At 46.1% G+C, this 13,956-nt stretch overlaps 1 protein-coding gene across 6 annotated transcripts in view; it reads left to right on the top strand.

Annotated features, from left to right (window-relative positions):
* Kat6b (lysine acetyltransferase 6B) overlaps window positions 1-9,911 on the top strand; it is a 164,900-nt gene extending 154,989 nt beyond the window's left edge. For 2 of the 6 annotated variants that reach the window (XM_055606191.1, XM_055606190.1), the window contains exons 16-17: window positions 2,070-2,361; window positions 5,972-9,911. In XM_055606191.1, coding sequence (XP_055462166.1) covers window positions 2,070-2,361; window positions 5,972-8,499 — 2,820 coding nt within the window. In that variant the 3' untranslated portion in view covers window positions 8,500-9,911. The remainder of the gene's footprint in view (window positions 1-2,069; window positions 2,362-5,971) is intronic. The other 4 variants (XM_055606193.1, XM_055606195.1, XM_055606192.1 and 1 more) reach the window with 3 other exon arrangements.
* Window positions 9,912-13,956: the final 4,045 nt, after the last annotated feature.

The raw sequence follows: 13,956 nt of genomic DNA, 5'->3' as shown, positions 1-13,956 counted from the left end.
GTGTGTGTGTGTGTGTGTGTGTGTGTGTGTGTGTGTGTGTGTGTGTGTGTGGAGCCTTTCAGCCTGTGAGCTGTTTTCAGTCTGTCTGGCTCATCTCTGCAGTATTTTATTAGTTTTTGTCTTTGTAGATGTAGTTTATGTGTGTGTGGTCTCACTGACCCAGTGTCATAATCATTCATCTTACAGTTGTGGCTGTGTTTACTGGTATCAGCAGCATGCTAGCTCCCTAAGTTTGGTGGTCACTGCCACCTGCTGGTGTGCAGGACAAGAATAAATCATAAATCCAGTCATGACAACCACAGGGGGTACCACAGAGAGTACCTGGCCAGCCTTCAAGGCCTGGGGAGGTCACACTTGACAACATCGCATGCCTCACTGGAGGGCCAGCCACATCTCAGAACTCCAACGCAGTGCTCCTGCCTTTCATGTCCCTCACACACACAGAGTTGTTTGGAATTTCAGACTCTTGGTTTTGCTGCTGGTGTTCTGCATGTGTGGCCAGCTACACAGTAGTGAAACTCGTCATCGTATCATGGTGGTTACCAAGTGGTTTCTCCAGATCACACCAGCTCATACCCAGTGGTACAGAAAGTGATGCACTGGGTTTCTTTGGTTTTTTTTTTTTTTTTTTTTTTTTGGGGGGGGGGGGTGTCTGTAATTGTTCTCTCACATCTGCTATCCTCATCTGCCTTTTCTAACTGTGACATACAGCAGGGCCAGATACTGCTAATATAGTCTCGACATGGTACAAATGAACATTCTTCCCAAGAGCTATTTATCTGTCAGGCAGTTTGCTGGTCTAACCCCAGCTAGGTTCGTTCTTCTGATCTGACAGTTGGAGGCCGCAGAGGGGAGTGCTGCATGACGTGCACTGCTGGCTCCTGAGCATTTTACTTCCTTCTGCAGAGCGTGCATTCATGGATAATGAGAGCAGTGTGATCTAAAACATAGAAAGCCAGAATCATTCAGGACCTGACACCGCTCTCCATTCCCATTCAACCTGAAGGAAACCAGCTCTTTATACTGGCTGCACTCATGTTTGGGAAAGTCTCATGGCTTAGGAAGTGTAAACAGATGAAGGGAACTAAGAACAAGTGTTAAATTACTGATATGGTTAAATTTTAGAATTATGAATAGGCCTATCTATGTTCTTTAAGAACATTGAAAGCATTTTAAAAATGTAAGGTACAGGAAGTCTTTGGCCCTGTTTATCTGGAGGTAGGGCCCCTGCCCCCTCGCCATGCTGGGAATGGAGCTCAGTACTTTGTGCATGAGAGGTAAGTGCTCCGCCAGTGAGCTACACTATGGCCCTAGAGGGCCACTCATGTAGACACACTGAACCTCGGAGAGCATTTCCATCAGTCTCATGGCTCATTGACACATATCTTAGCATCGAGTCTATCTGTTCCTTTATTTAAATTTTATATATTACGTGCTTTTTCTCCCCCCTTGGGAAGACAGCTTATTGTTGCAACCTTGGGAGATCATTTGTGCCAGTATCTTATTCAGAGATTTCATCACTTTTTAAGGCATCTTCCATATCAAAATAGACTGTAAAGTTTTTAATTGTTCACATCCCAGCAACCACCAATCTCTATCTGTTGTTTTCTAACCAGTAGACAGCACCTGGGACAAGGAGGCTGGTCTTCCACCCTGCGTGTTCCTCATGGTGCAGTACAGGTACAGAGTAACAGTGACTGACCCGAGACTGATGACTGCAACATTTATAAAACCAGTTTCTAGAAGCAGTCTGATAGGCCAGATACTGAAGCTGGCAAGTGCCGCTCAGAAATGTGCGCTAGAAAAGCAGTGCTCAGCTCTTACAGTCTGCAGTCAGGTTGCTAGGGTGTCCTCCCTCCAAGCATCGCTTGAGTGAACAAGTGCTTTGCCTGTGTTCGTGGCGCCCAAGAGGGGTGGGAGCATCAAATGGAAGGTTAAGTACAAAGGCATTGCAGAAGTCTTGACACGTAAGAGTCTCAGGCGCACATTCAGTACACATTTGCTGCACACCGCCTCAAACATTTCATTTCTCAGGAGCACTTATGTATTATGTTTGGAATTAATTTCAGAGGCCTTTTGTAGTAAAGAAGAAAAGGGGTCGTAAACGCAGGAGGATCAACAGCAGTGTAACGACTGAGACCATTTCCGAGACGACGGAAGTGCTGAATGAGCCCTTTGACAACTCGGATGAAGAGAGGCCGATGCCGCAGCTGGAGCCTACCTGTGAGATCCAAGTGGAGGAAGAGAGCAGGAAGCCAGTTCTGAGGAAAGCGTTCCAACATCAGCCGGGGAAGAAAAGGCAAACAGAGGAGGAGGAAGGAAAAGACAATCATTTCTTCAAGAACGCTGCCCTTTGTAGAAGTGAGTGGGGGGTTACACGGGCTGCAGCCGCTCGGATCCACAGGTGTGCCGGTGCGCCTGGAACACGTGCCGGCTCTCGTTTCTTGTTCACAGTGGCTCATCCCTTTTCCCTTGGAGTGGGGTTTTGTGTTAGCTTCAAAAGCAGAATAGTCCTCCGGTGGGTTCATCTTACTTCTGTAGAAACTGTCTCGGCGCATCCTCAGGAACTCGGAAGACCAGAAGGAAACACAGTGTGTGCTCCTTGATGCCACTGTGTGGTCCTCTGCCTAGTGTTCTGGACTTCAGGGCATATGCCGCCAGTGTGAGCAATGAGTGTGCAGTTGTTTTTCTTGAAAACAACTTCTCGGGGCACCCTAACATTCAGCAGGGTCTGAGGGCCTACTGTGATCCAGAACCATCTGAACTTACCCACTCTGTCCGTAGCAGCTTTGGTAACAGGCGGTGATACAGAAATCCCACAGGCAGACTTCTTTTGAAGTTGACAGGGACACCCTCTTCCCCCATCCTCTACAAATGTGCCAGACGCCAGTGAGTTGCCTTTGATGCCCCATTTAAAGCACATATCCCTTACCTTGTTAGCACAGGTTCTCCAAGATAAATGAAGAGGATCTGTGGAACAGCCTCCCTATAGTTGGAAGGCTGAAACGACTGCCCAGAACGAGCTGCAGCCTAGGGAACACCCTGTCTCTTTCTCAGAGAACCACAGGAATTGCCGTCTACGGCTGTTCTTGAGAACATAAGCCAACACCTCCTTGAATCCTTAAAGAATATCTGTTGTTCCCTTTTTTTGTTCTTTTTAAATTTCTTCCTTTTTTTATTTTTTTATTTTTTATTTTTTTTTAATGACAGGCTCTCACTATGTAGCAAGCTGGCCTGGAACTCACTATATAGACACACTGGCCTCAAACTCAGAGGTCAGCCTTCCTCTGCCTCTTGGGTGCTAAGATTAAAGATATGCACACTACACCTGGCCTGTTCTCTCTTATCTACCTCTTTCTCTGTCTCTGAGACAGTTTTACTTGGAACTCAACCTCTTTCAGCTAGCCTTTTGCCTAGTGAGCTCCCAAGACCTGTGAGTCCGTCTTTGCCAGTGACTGAGAGGTTCCAGGCACAGGGAATTCCACCTGGCCTCCTGAGTGCAAGGAGCCTGAACTCAGTCTGCGTGGTTGTGCGGCAGGCACTGCACACTGAGCTGTCTCCCCCAGCCTCTCGTCTGCATGTGAGACAAGCTGCAGGAGAGTCACTTTCCAGGGGTGGGGGTCGAGCCTCATTTCCACTTGTCGGTATTTGCTTGGAAGCCTGTGGATGAGTTACCTCTGCTTTGTTCCCGTTACTTTTTGTGGTCACATTCTACCAGATTTCTTTCACAGTCGTCTCCTTTCTTAAAGTGATTCTCAGAGAACTCATCTTCTCATGTAGAGATGTATTCCTCTAGAAACTGATAGGATCTGTGCTACATAGGATAATAAGTGTGGGTCGAGGCACTTGCTGCCTAGCTGACAACCAGACACACAGACTCACTTATAAATGGAAAGAGCTTTTTTTAATTTTTTTATTTTTTTTAGATTTAGAGTCTAGGGATGAAGAGATGCCTCAAAAGATTTGTAGTCTAAATTGGAAGGTGATAGTTGCATACCTTTAATGCCACCACTCAGGCAGGAGGCAGGACAAGTGAATCTCCAAGTTAGAGGTCAGTCTGGTCTACAGGGCTAGTTCTGAGACAACCAGGGCTACACAAAGAAACCCTATCAAAAACAAAACAAACAAAAAAACCCTAGAATCTAGACATTGACATGGCTGATTCCTGCTGCTGTGAACAGAAGAAATGGTCTGAGCATCCTTAGGAAGCTGGCCGAGGCCTGGAGCTGGGCATTTGTGCAGAATCATCCTATGTTACATATGTGTTCTCAGCTCATCAGTGAGTGTGATGCCTGTAGGAAGTTTATGTACAGTCATTTTAATATGGAAATGATCTTACCTTTTTAGACTCATTTCATTCTGCATCAATTCTATGACTGTTTTATTCTCTGAAATACTGTTTGTTTGTTTGTTTGTTTGTTTGTTTGTTTGTTTGTTTGTTTTGAGACGTGGCCTTGGCTGTCCTAGAACTCACTTTGTAGACCAGGCACCACCATACCTGGCTAAAATAGGATTTCTATTAAGAATGTCACTCTTCATTCTCCACTCGATTCTTCATTTCCTAAAGATGTTAGGTCCTGGGCATCTGACGTGTGCATATTTACTCATCTGAATGTTTGTTGCTGTGTTTGTATAAACAAACATTCTTATTTCTGTGTACAGATGGGCACAGAAAAATAGGTTTTGGATTTGCAACAAAGTGTTCAATTACACCCTGTTTCTAAATCAGACTTTACATGAACAGCCAGCTGATCCCAGATATACTATGCACATAATCACTGATGGGGGCAAACTGTTAAGTTTGGTAATACTATGGTAATTATATCAGCCGTTATATCATTCACACATCCTGATCCTAAAGATGCTGATGACGGTGAGGATAGTGACGATGATTGCAGATACACTGTGTAGTTACTCTTTCATTTCAAAGGTACACAAGTGTGCTTTTATTGCCAAAGTAAGTAATGTCTGGGACTGGAAAGATGCTTCAGTAGTTAAGAGCACTGGCTGCTCTTCAAGAAGAGCCAGGTTCCATCCCCAGCATGTACATGGTGGCACACAGTCATCTATAACTCTAGTTCCAGGGTTGCTGAGTCCCTCTTCTGGCCTCTTCTGTCACAAGGCATGTGCATGGTGCATAGACAAACATGTAAGCAAAACATCCACACATAAAATAAATAAACACAAACTTATGTAATCTGAGATTATTTAAATGTAGCAAATTGGGGGCTGGAGAGTTGGCTGCTCTTCCAGAAGATCCTGGTTCACTTCCCAGCACCCACATGGCAGCTCACAGTGTCTGGTCTGTAAGTCAAATTCCGGTGGCTCTGACTCTCTCACACAGACAAATATGTATGCCAAACACCAAATGTACATAATAAATAAATAAATAAAAATAAATAAGTATCTGGCAGGTGTTCACAAAGAGAAGGTCCTTTCCTCAAGTAGGAGGCAAATTAATGTTCTGAGTACAGTGATGATTTAGGTATAAGCTAGCGTTCATCCTGCCCCACTGTATTTCCAGATCTCTTGATGAAATTGGTTTGGGTTTTGGGTTTGTTGGTTTATTTTGTTTGTTTGGATTTTGTTGTTGTTGTTTTGTTTTGAAATAGTGAGTCTGGCAGTCCTAGACTCACTTTGTAGTCCTAGCTGGCCTTGAACTCAAGAGATCCACCTGCCTCTGCCTCCCAAGTGCTGGGATTAAAGGCATGTGCCACCACTGCCTGGTGAAATTGGTTTTTTCTTTTACTTTTTTAGTATTGTGGAACTCCCAGCTTTGACATCATAGGATGTCATTTACTTTCCTATGCCTGGGTTACTCAGCTCAGTTCATGCCACAATATTCCCATCAACTCTCCAAGTGCTAAAGTGAAATCAGTGCTTGCTAATGATTTTAGAGAGATATGTCCAGTTGTCTGTGGTTATACTTTCTAAAACTTGTGCTCTTCTCTCTTCTTGTCTCTTCATTAAGAAGATGTGGTTGATAATGCAGAAAACTTGAAAGAAGGCAGCAAAGACAATCCCGAGCCTCCAAAGTGCAAACAAGTGTGGCCCAAAGGAACAAAGCGAGGGCTCTCCAAATGGAAGCAGAACAAGGAGAGGAAGCCGGGGTTTAAACTGAATCTGTACACCCCACCAGAGACACCCATGGAGCCAGACGACCAGGTGACAGCAGAAGAGCAGAAGGAGCTTTCGGAAGACAAGGGCATCCCTGAGGAAACAGAGAGGGAGGTGACAGAGGCCGTGGAAGCCCTGCTGCCTCAGGATGGGAACAGAAGGGAAGAGATAGGTGCACCTGTAAGTCCACATAAATCACCAGGTGAAAAAGTAGATGAGGAAGACCTCATCAAAGGGGAGGAGGAGGAGGAAGAGGAAGAGCGGGAAGAACAGGAGGAAGAGGAAGAAGGAACTGCAGAAAAAGACCAAGATAGTGCTACAAGTAAGGAAAAAGAGGAACCAGAAATCTCCATGGAAAAAGAGGAACCTGTGCATTTGGATGATCATGAAGAGGAGGAGGAAGAGGAAGAAGAGCCATCTCACAACGAGGACCATGATGCAGATGATGAAGATGACGGTCACATGGAGTCTGCAGACCTCAAGGGAGGAGACCTCTCCAAGGAACCCTTCAAAGATGCACTTGAGAGCCAGGAGGCTTTTTTAGACCTTAGTGTTCAGCCTAGCCACTCTAATCCTGAGGTCTTGATGGACTGTGGCACTGATCTTGCAGTTTCATGTAACAGTGAGCCAAAAGAGCTTGCTGGGGACCCTGGAACCGCCCCTGAGTCTGATGAGGAACCCCCAGAAGAACAGACACAGAAGCAGGACCAAAAGAACAGTGATGATGGTGATGCTGAGCTCAAAGGTGGAGGCACAGCCACTGTGGAGATTGACTCGGAGACCGCCCAGGCTGTTCAGTCTCTGACCCAAGAAAACAGGGAACAGGATGACACCTTTCAGGATTGTGCCGAGACTCAAGAGGCCTGTAGAAGCCTGCAGAACTATACACACACAGACCAAAGTCCTCAAATTGCCACCGCGCTGGACGAATGCCAACAGTCAGACCACAGTAGCCCTGTTTCATCTGTCCATTCCCATCCTGGCCAGTCAGTTCGTTCTGTCAACAGCCCCAGCGTCCCTACCCTAGAGAACAGCTATGCCCAAATCAGCCCCGATCAGACTGCCATCACAGTGCCACCTCTGCAAAACATGGAGACTAGTCCAATGATGGATGTCCCGTCAGTCTCAGATCACTCACAGCAAGTCGTAGACAGTGGGTTTAGTGACCTGGGCAGTATCGAGAGCACAACAGAGAACTATGAAAACCCAAGCAGCTATGACTCAACCCTGGGAGGCAGCATCTGTGGAAATGGCTCTTCCCAGAACAGCTGCTCCTACAGCAGTCTCACCTCTAGCAATCTAACCCAGAGCAGCTGTGCTGTCACCCAGCAGATGTCCAACATCAGCGGGGGCTGCAGCATGCTGCAGCAGGCCAGCATCAGCTCCCCTCCAACCTGCAGCGTCAAGTCTCCCCAAGGCTGTGTGGCGGAGAGGCCTCCCAGCAGCAGTCAGCAGCTAGCTCAGTGCAGCATGGCCGCCAACTTCACCCCACCCATGCAGCTGGCTGACATCCCCGAGACCAGCAATGCCAACATTGGCTTATATGAGCGAATGGGTCAAAGTGATTTTGGGGCTGGCCACTACCCACAGCCATCCGCCACCTTCAGCCTTGCCAAACTGCAGCAGTTAACTAACACGCTTATTGATCATTCATTGCCTTACAGCCACTCCGCTGCTGTGACCTCCTATGCAAACAGTGCCTCTCTGTCTACACCGCTAGGCAACACAGGGCTTGTCCAGCTTTCCCAGTCTCCGCACTCTGTTCCTGGGGGGCCCCAAGCACAAGCTACCATGACCCCACCCCCTAACCTGACTCCTCCTCCCATGAACCTGCCGCCACCTCTCTTGCAGCGGAACATGGCTGCATCAAACATTGGCATCTCCCACAGCCAAAGACTGCAGACGCAGATTGCCAGCAAGGGCCACGTCTCCATGAGAGCCAAGTCGGCATCTTTGTCACCTGCTGCCACCACCCATCAGTCCCAACTCTACGGGCGTTCCCAAACTGTAGCCATGCAGGGTCCTGCACGGACTTTAACAATGCAAAGAGGCATGAACATGAGTGTAAACTTGATGCCAGCGCCAGCCTACAATGTCAACTCTGTGAACATGAACATGAACACTCTGAATGCCATGAACGGGTACAGCATGTCCCAGCCAATGATGAACAGTGGCTACCACAGCAACCACGGCTACATGAACCAGACACCCCAGTACCCTATGCAGATGCAGATGGGCATGATGGGCACCCAGCCATATGCCCAGCAGCCAATGCAGACCCCACCCCACAGTAACATGATGTACACGGCCCCCGGGCACCACGGCTACATGAACACAGGCATGTCCAAACAGTCTCTCAATGGGTCCTACATGAGACGGTAGACAGCCTGGCAGCCCACAGAGCCCACTGGGCCTCACTATTGGATTGATCTGCACAAATACCTTTGAAGAGTACGATTTCAAAACCAGCACTGGTGTGAATGCAAAAACATTTGTAGGCACCATTTATTAAAAAAAAGCTGTATGCAGCAGAAAGCCTTATACACGTTGTTTTTCTTTTTCCTTATTTCTTTTTTGGTACCTACCTTTGTTTCTGTTACTTTTATATAAAATCTCTGCAAAGGAAGGCCTCTCTTAGGACTGGAGTTTAGCAGCAGCCACACTTTGTGCCTGCTTCCATCAACAGTGTGGACACAAGCCCCTCCCCAAATCCTCTGGAGCTTTTTCCTTCCTTGTCTACTCCGTGTAAATGCCTTTAGCATTTCAATCACTGTATATTTTGTTTAAGTGACACTTCAGCATGCCGCTAATGTCCTTGTTAGTGACAGTGCATTTTGTAGTACTGTACAAGTGTTGTGCTAACGGTAAGCCATTTCTTAAGTTTTTTGCCTTGATTAGGGCACCCTAATTTGAGGGTTGAAAAAAAAAAACAAACTCTATTTTTGTTAATTATAAAACTGTAAAGAGCTATCAGAGCTATCCCCGTCTGGTTAGTCAAGGGGATTTATCACTAAATGTTTGGTGTAAAGTTGAGACCCTTTTCCATTTTGGTGGCAGGTTCCTTTGGGGAAAGGCAGCTTTCTGTTTTATAAATGCACACTTCTGTTTATTGAATGAAGCATATCTCAGTGTTTATCTGTCAGGTTTTGAAGCATTTCATATATGTCCAAATACTTGGCAGGATTTAAAAAAAAATAGTGAATTTGGTGTAAAGTTGCTATTTTATGGAAATGCCTCTAACTTTACATTTTCATTCCATCTGTAGATTTTTCTATCTTTATAAAATATTGGAGTTATTTTTTAAGGAAAAATAGAAAGGTAGCTTGTGAATAGCTAACACTAAGCTTACAAATCGCATGTAAAAAAGCAGAAAGGTTATTTGTGTCTGTTTCTATTGCTTCCTTTTGTAGCCTTTGTACCTGTACAGGTGACAGTGAGGGCCCAGCGGAGAGGCGTGACCTTGTAAAATAGGAGCCAGCAGCACTCTTGTATTTATCTGTTCTCTTTTTAGTCAGTTACTTCAAAAAAAGAAAAACAAAAACAAAGCTGTACATTTTAACATAAAATAAATTATGATGAGCCATTTTTAGCCTCTTGTGTCCTGTCATATTATGGTTGATGGAGAGTGACCAGCAGGACTGTATTGTGGTCACACCTCAGCACGCATACACACTTGGGGAAAGAAATTATCTAGTGTAAATTGGAGTTACGAGATTTTTCTGATTTGTTTTGACTTGGGGGGTTGGCAATAAATAAGAGTAATATCTAATAAAACCATCACATATACCAAATACTTATTTAATAAATTAATTTATAATGGATTTTAATGCTTTTCATGAAAGTTTACTTTTATGCTGGTGCATACGTTCTGTATGCCAATCATTGTCTTTAAAATAAAGTGAAATTGTTTTTTTCTTTTTGACTTTGATCTTCATTTGCCCAAAGCTCCCACACGGATATCCAGTTGCTGCTTTTGTACCATCTGTAGAAACCCCCAAGGGCCTGGTACCAGCGAGCTTCTTTTTTTTAGTGATTCTGTCATAAGCACACAATTGGTGATGGTGTGTTTCAAGATTCATTTCTTTTAAAAAAAAAGTGTGAAAGTTTCACTCTGTGAATGAGTGTATGTTTCCTTTAGTGTTTATAGTTTAACACATGCACATCCACAAAGTGAATGTTTATAGACATTTTATGGCATTCAGAGAAAAATCTTGACTGGGAGTTAAAGTATTTGAATACTTAAGCAACAAATTTAGAAGTAAAGGCTTGGCACGGCACCTGTGTGTTGTTGGCCCACTAACTTTACAAGGCGTCTAAACACAGGTGGGGCTCACAGCTCTGCAGATCGCAGACAAACCCTAACTTGGCCTCAAACCGGCAGGACAGCCTGTACACAGCAGAACAAAAGGTCACCCCAATAAAGGAAGCCTGCTGGGTCTAGCTTAGTGTTGTCAACGTTGCTTGCTTTTCAGCGTGTATGTATGTATGCGCTGCCTGTATGGCAGGGCTAACCTCCACTCCCATCACGCCAGTGGAGGGATATTATCTGAAGCAGGTGAGGGAAAGGTTCTAAGTAGGCCCTCCTTGAAGGCTGCTAAGCCGAGGGAGAGCAGAGCGTATTTGTGGGATAGCAGGCGATTGTGTGCAGTTTGCCTGAAGCAGTTGCTGAAGCAGGTGGGGGGGTGGCTGAGGGTCCCAGCACTTTGGAGGACCAGACATCTGGCAGGAAGCCGTTTTCTCTGTCTAGGAGCCCCACAGTCCCCTTTGAAACTTTTATGTGCTAGTTTAGTATTGTCCTCTTGTGTTAAGAGTCTTTGGGGGCCAAGTCACCCCTTCCCTTTGACAGTTGTCTGTTAATCACTTTTGGGTTTTGGGTGTCTGGACCCCAGTGCCCCACCCCCTTGTTTCACAGTCCAAGGGAGCTCATGGTTGAAGTCCTAGCCGCTGCTCCACAGTGGCCAGAGCATGTCACAGCGAGCCTATCACTGGGCCCAGAGTCTAAACATCCCTTAAAAAAAAGAGGCTGTGATACCACTCCTAGGCATATATCCAAAAGGGGCTCAAGTACACAATAAGGACATTTGCCCAACCATGTTTGTAGCAGCTTTATTTGTAATAGCCAGAAGCTGGAAACAGCCCAGATGCCCCTCAACTGAAGAATGGATGCAGAAATTGTGGTACATCTACACAATGGAGTATTACTCTGTAATGAAAAATAAGGAAATCATGAAATTTGCAGGTAAATGGTGGGACCTGGAAAGGATCATCCTGAGTGAGCTGTCCCAGAAACAGAAAGACACACATGGTATATACTCACTCATATAGACATATAACATAGGATAAACCTACTAAAACCTGTACATCTAAAGAAACTAATCAAGAGAGAGGACCCTGACTAAAATGCTCAATCCCCATCCTGAAAGGCAAAGAGGATGGACATCAGAAGAAGAAGAAAACAGGAAACAACCTAGGAACCTGCCACAGAGGGCCTCTGAAAGCCTCTGCCCTGCAGACTATCAAAGCAGACGCTGAGACTTATGGCCAACTGTTGGGCAACATGCAGGGAATCTTATGTAAGATATGGGAAATAGTAAGATCTGGAGAGGACAGGAACCCCACAAGGAGAGCAACAGAACCAGAAAATTTGAACACAGGGGTCTTCCCAGAGACTCATACTCCAACCAAGCACCAGGTATGGAGATAACCTAGAACCCCTGCACAGATGTAGCCCATGGCAGTTTAGTGTCCAAGTGGGTTCCATAGTAATGGGAAGAGGGACTGCCTCTGACATAAACTGATTGGCCTGTTCTTTGATCACCTCCCCCTGAGGGGGGAAGCAGCCTTACCAATAAATAAAAAAATAAAGAGGCTGTGTCCGAACAGACCCGTCCATCCGATCTAGCTGTCGAGCACTAGGCCTCACTGGGAAACATGGCTTAGAGGCATCACTGACTGAACACAGCTGCTTCTTAGACTCAAGTCCGCTCATAGCCTACGTCTTCAAAATCAACACTCTGTTCTCTCTGTAAGAGTGGTCATCCCATGCCAGCCTCAAAGTAGCTCCCGTGGTGCCTGCCCAGGCAGACAGGCCTTGCTTGCTGACGTACTGTTAGAAATAATGACTCCGATAGCTTTCGTCAACAGTCCTCCCTCATAAACTGCACCTATTGATCAGGAGGTGGAGGCAACACAAAAAAGTTAATGGCGCCCAACTCACCCAGCTAAAAATTTTAGGTTGCATTATGCCCAGATCGCTGAGTCAGCCTCCTAAACACTGTAGTCTGAAATGTCCCAAATTTGTCACCTCTCTGATGTGAAGGCTTCGCTGGTGAACCTGTGATGCCATGAAATCTGCGCTGATCTGTTAATGATCTGTAAATCTGTCCTTGGTTGGGAGCATCAAAGCACAGGACTCTGGAGCCCAGGAGCAGGCTCACCACTGCTTTCTGGGGCGGTTTCCTGCCTCTTCCTCTGCCGGGCCTCTGCTACAACCGTTGGAGCTGTATCTTCCCTTCCTCTTTATCTCATCCAGTGCAGTGGCTTCAAGCTCTAGCCACTTGTAAAAGGCACCCAGAATTTCATTTCCTCCAGTCATGAGCACTGCTCTGCGCTCTAGATTCCCAAGTCAAAACGTTACAGCTCCCTGCTCCTTTGGACCATGCACACCAAGCACAAGCTCCCCTTTGTCCTCACTGAGACCCCCCCTCCTGCTGAGGAAGAGGGCCATGGATTCCTTTTTTAACACGTTTTATTTTTGTATTATGTAGGGGTGTTTTGCCAGCACTGTGTATGCCTGGTACCCATGGAGGCCAGAAGAGACATTGGATCTCCTGGCACTAGAGTTGCAGACCTTTGTGAGACAGCATGCGTGTGCTGGGACACAAACCTGGTGCTCTTAATCACTAAGCCAACTCTCCAGCTTAGGCCGTGAATCAAAGCCAGCTGCTTTCCAAATTAGGCCAAGGTAGACTTTACTGAACCTCAGTCAATGGGGAAGCCAAGCTCCTCCCCCTTGCCTTAAGGATAAAAGATGGAGGCCATCTTGTCCATTTGTGCTGCTTACCAGCCCCGTTTGGGTTGAGGCACACCTTTTTTGGAGTAAGAACTGGCCTTATGTGCTTCCCCAACACCCCACAAAGTTGTCTAGAACAGGCTTCTCCCCACTGTTTCCCTCATCTCCCTTATCCTCCACTGACTACATTTTATTACCATCTGCATTTTTTTAATTTGCCTACCCAAGTTTTGGAATGTGCTAAATCACAATAATGTTTTCAACAAAGTGAAGACAGCTTATGAAGTCTTTAAACCCTGTTGGTAAGATTTTTGTTCCTCCTTTCTCTTACCTCCAAGTCCCAGGAGTCACCAGGAAGACACCAGGCACCCAGCTTCAGGTTCTGCTTCACTAGGAGCCCCTGTGTCGCAAGGTATGGGCGCGGTGGGACTTCATGATGTCCTACCTCTCCCACTCGTGAAAAGTAACGTGCTGACTTGTCTCTGAACACCAAATGGATAAGACGAATAGAGAACTGAGGTCAGAGGGGCCATCAGGATGCTCTCGTGAAAAGCCCAAGTAGGAACTACCTTGACCTGAGGCTCCCAGGACACCAGATCTGAGCATTGAGTCCATCCTTGGTCATTGTGCTATGCCAGTGTTCTTTCCCTCAGAACCAGAGTTGTGCTTCAGCCCGCCCAGCTTAGCATGTCTCCACCTCAGTCTTGGGCCTGACAAGACCAGGTGACAGTGTTTGCTTTCAGCTTTGCCTGTTGCTTTTGCAACTTTGTGGCAATGTTCTTTCTTTCTTTCTTTCTTTCTTTCTTTCTTTCTTTCTTTCTTTCTTT

This window comes from Psammomys obesus, unplaced genomic scaffold (genome assembly GCF_907164565.1).
Source record: "Psammomys obesus unplaced genomic scaffold, mPsaObe1.curated_primary_1811, whole genome shotgun sequence".
Lineage (NCBI taxonomy): Eukaryota > Metazoa > Chordata > Mammalia > Rodentia > Muridae > Psammomys > Psammomys obesus.
This window is presented reverse-complemented; position numbering and strand designations above follow the sequence as displayed.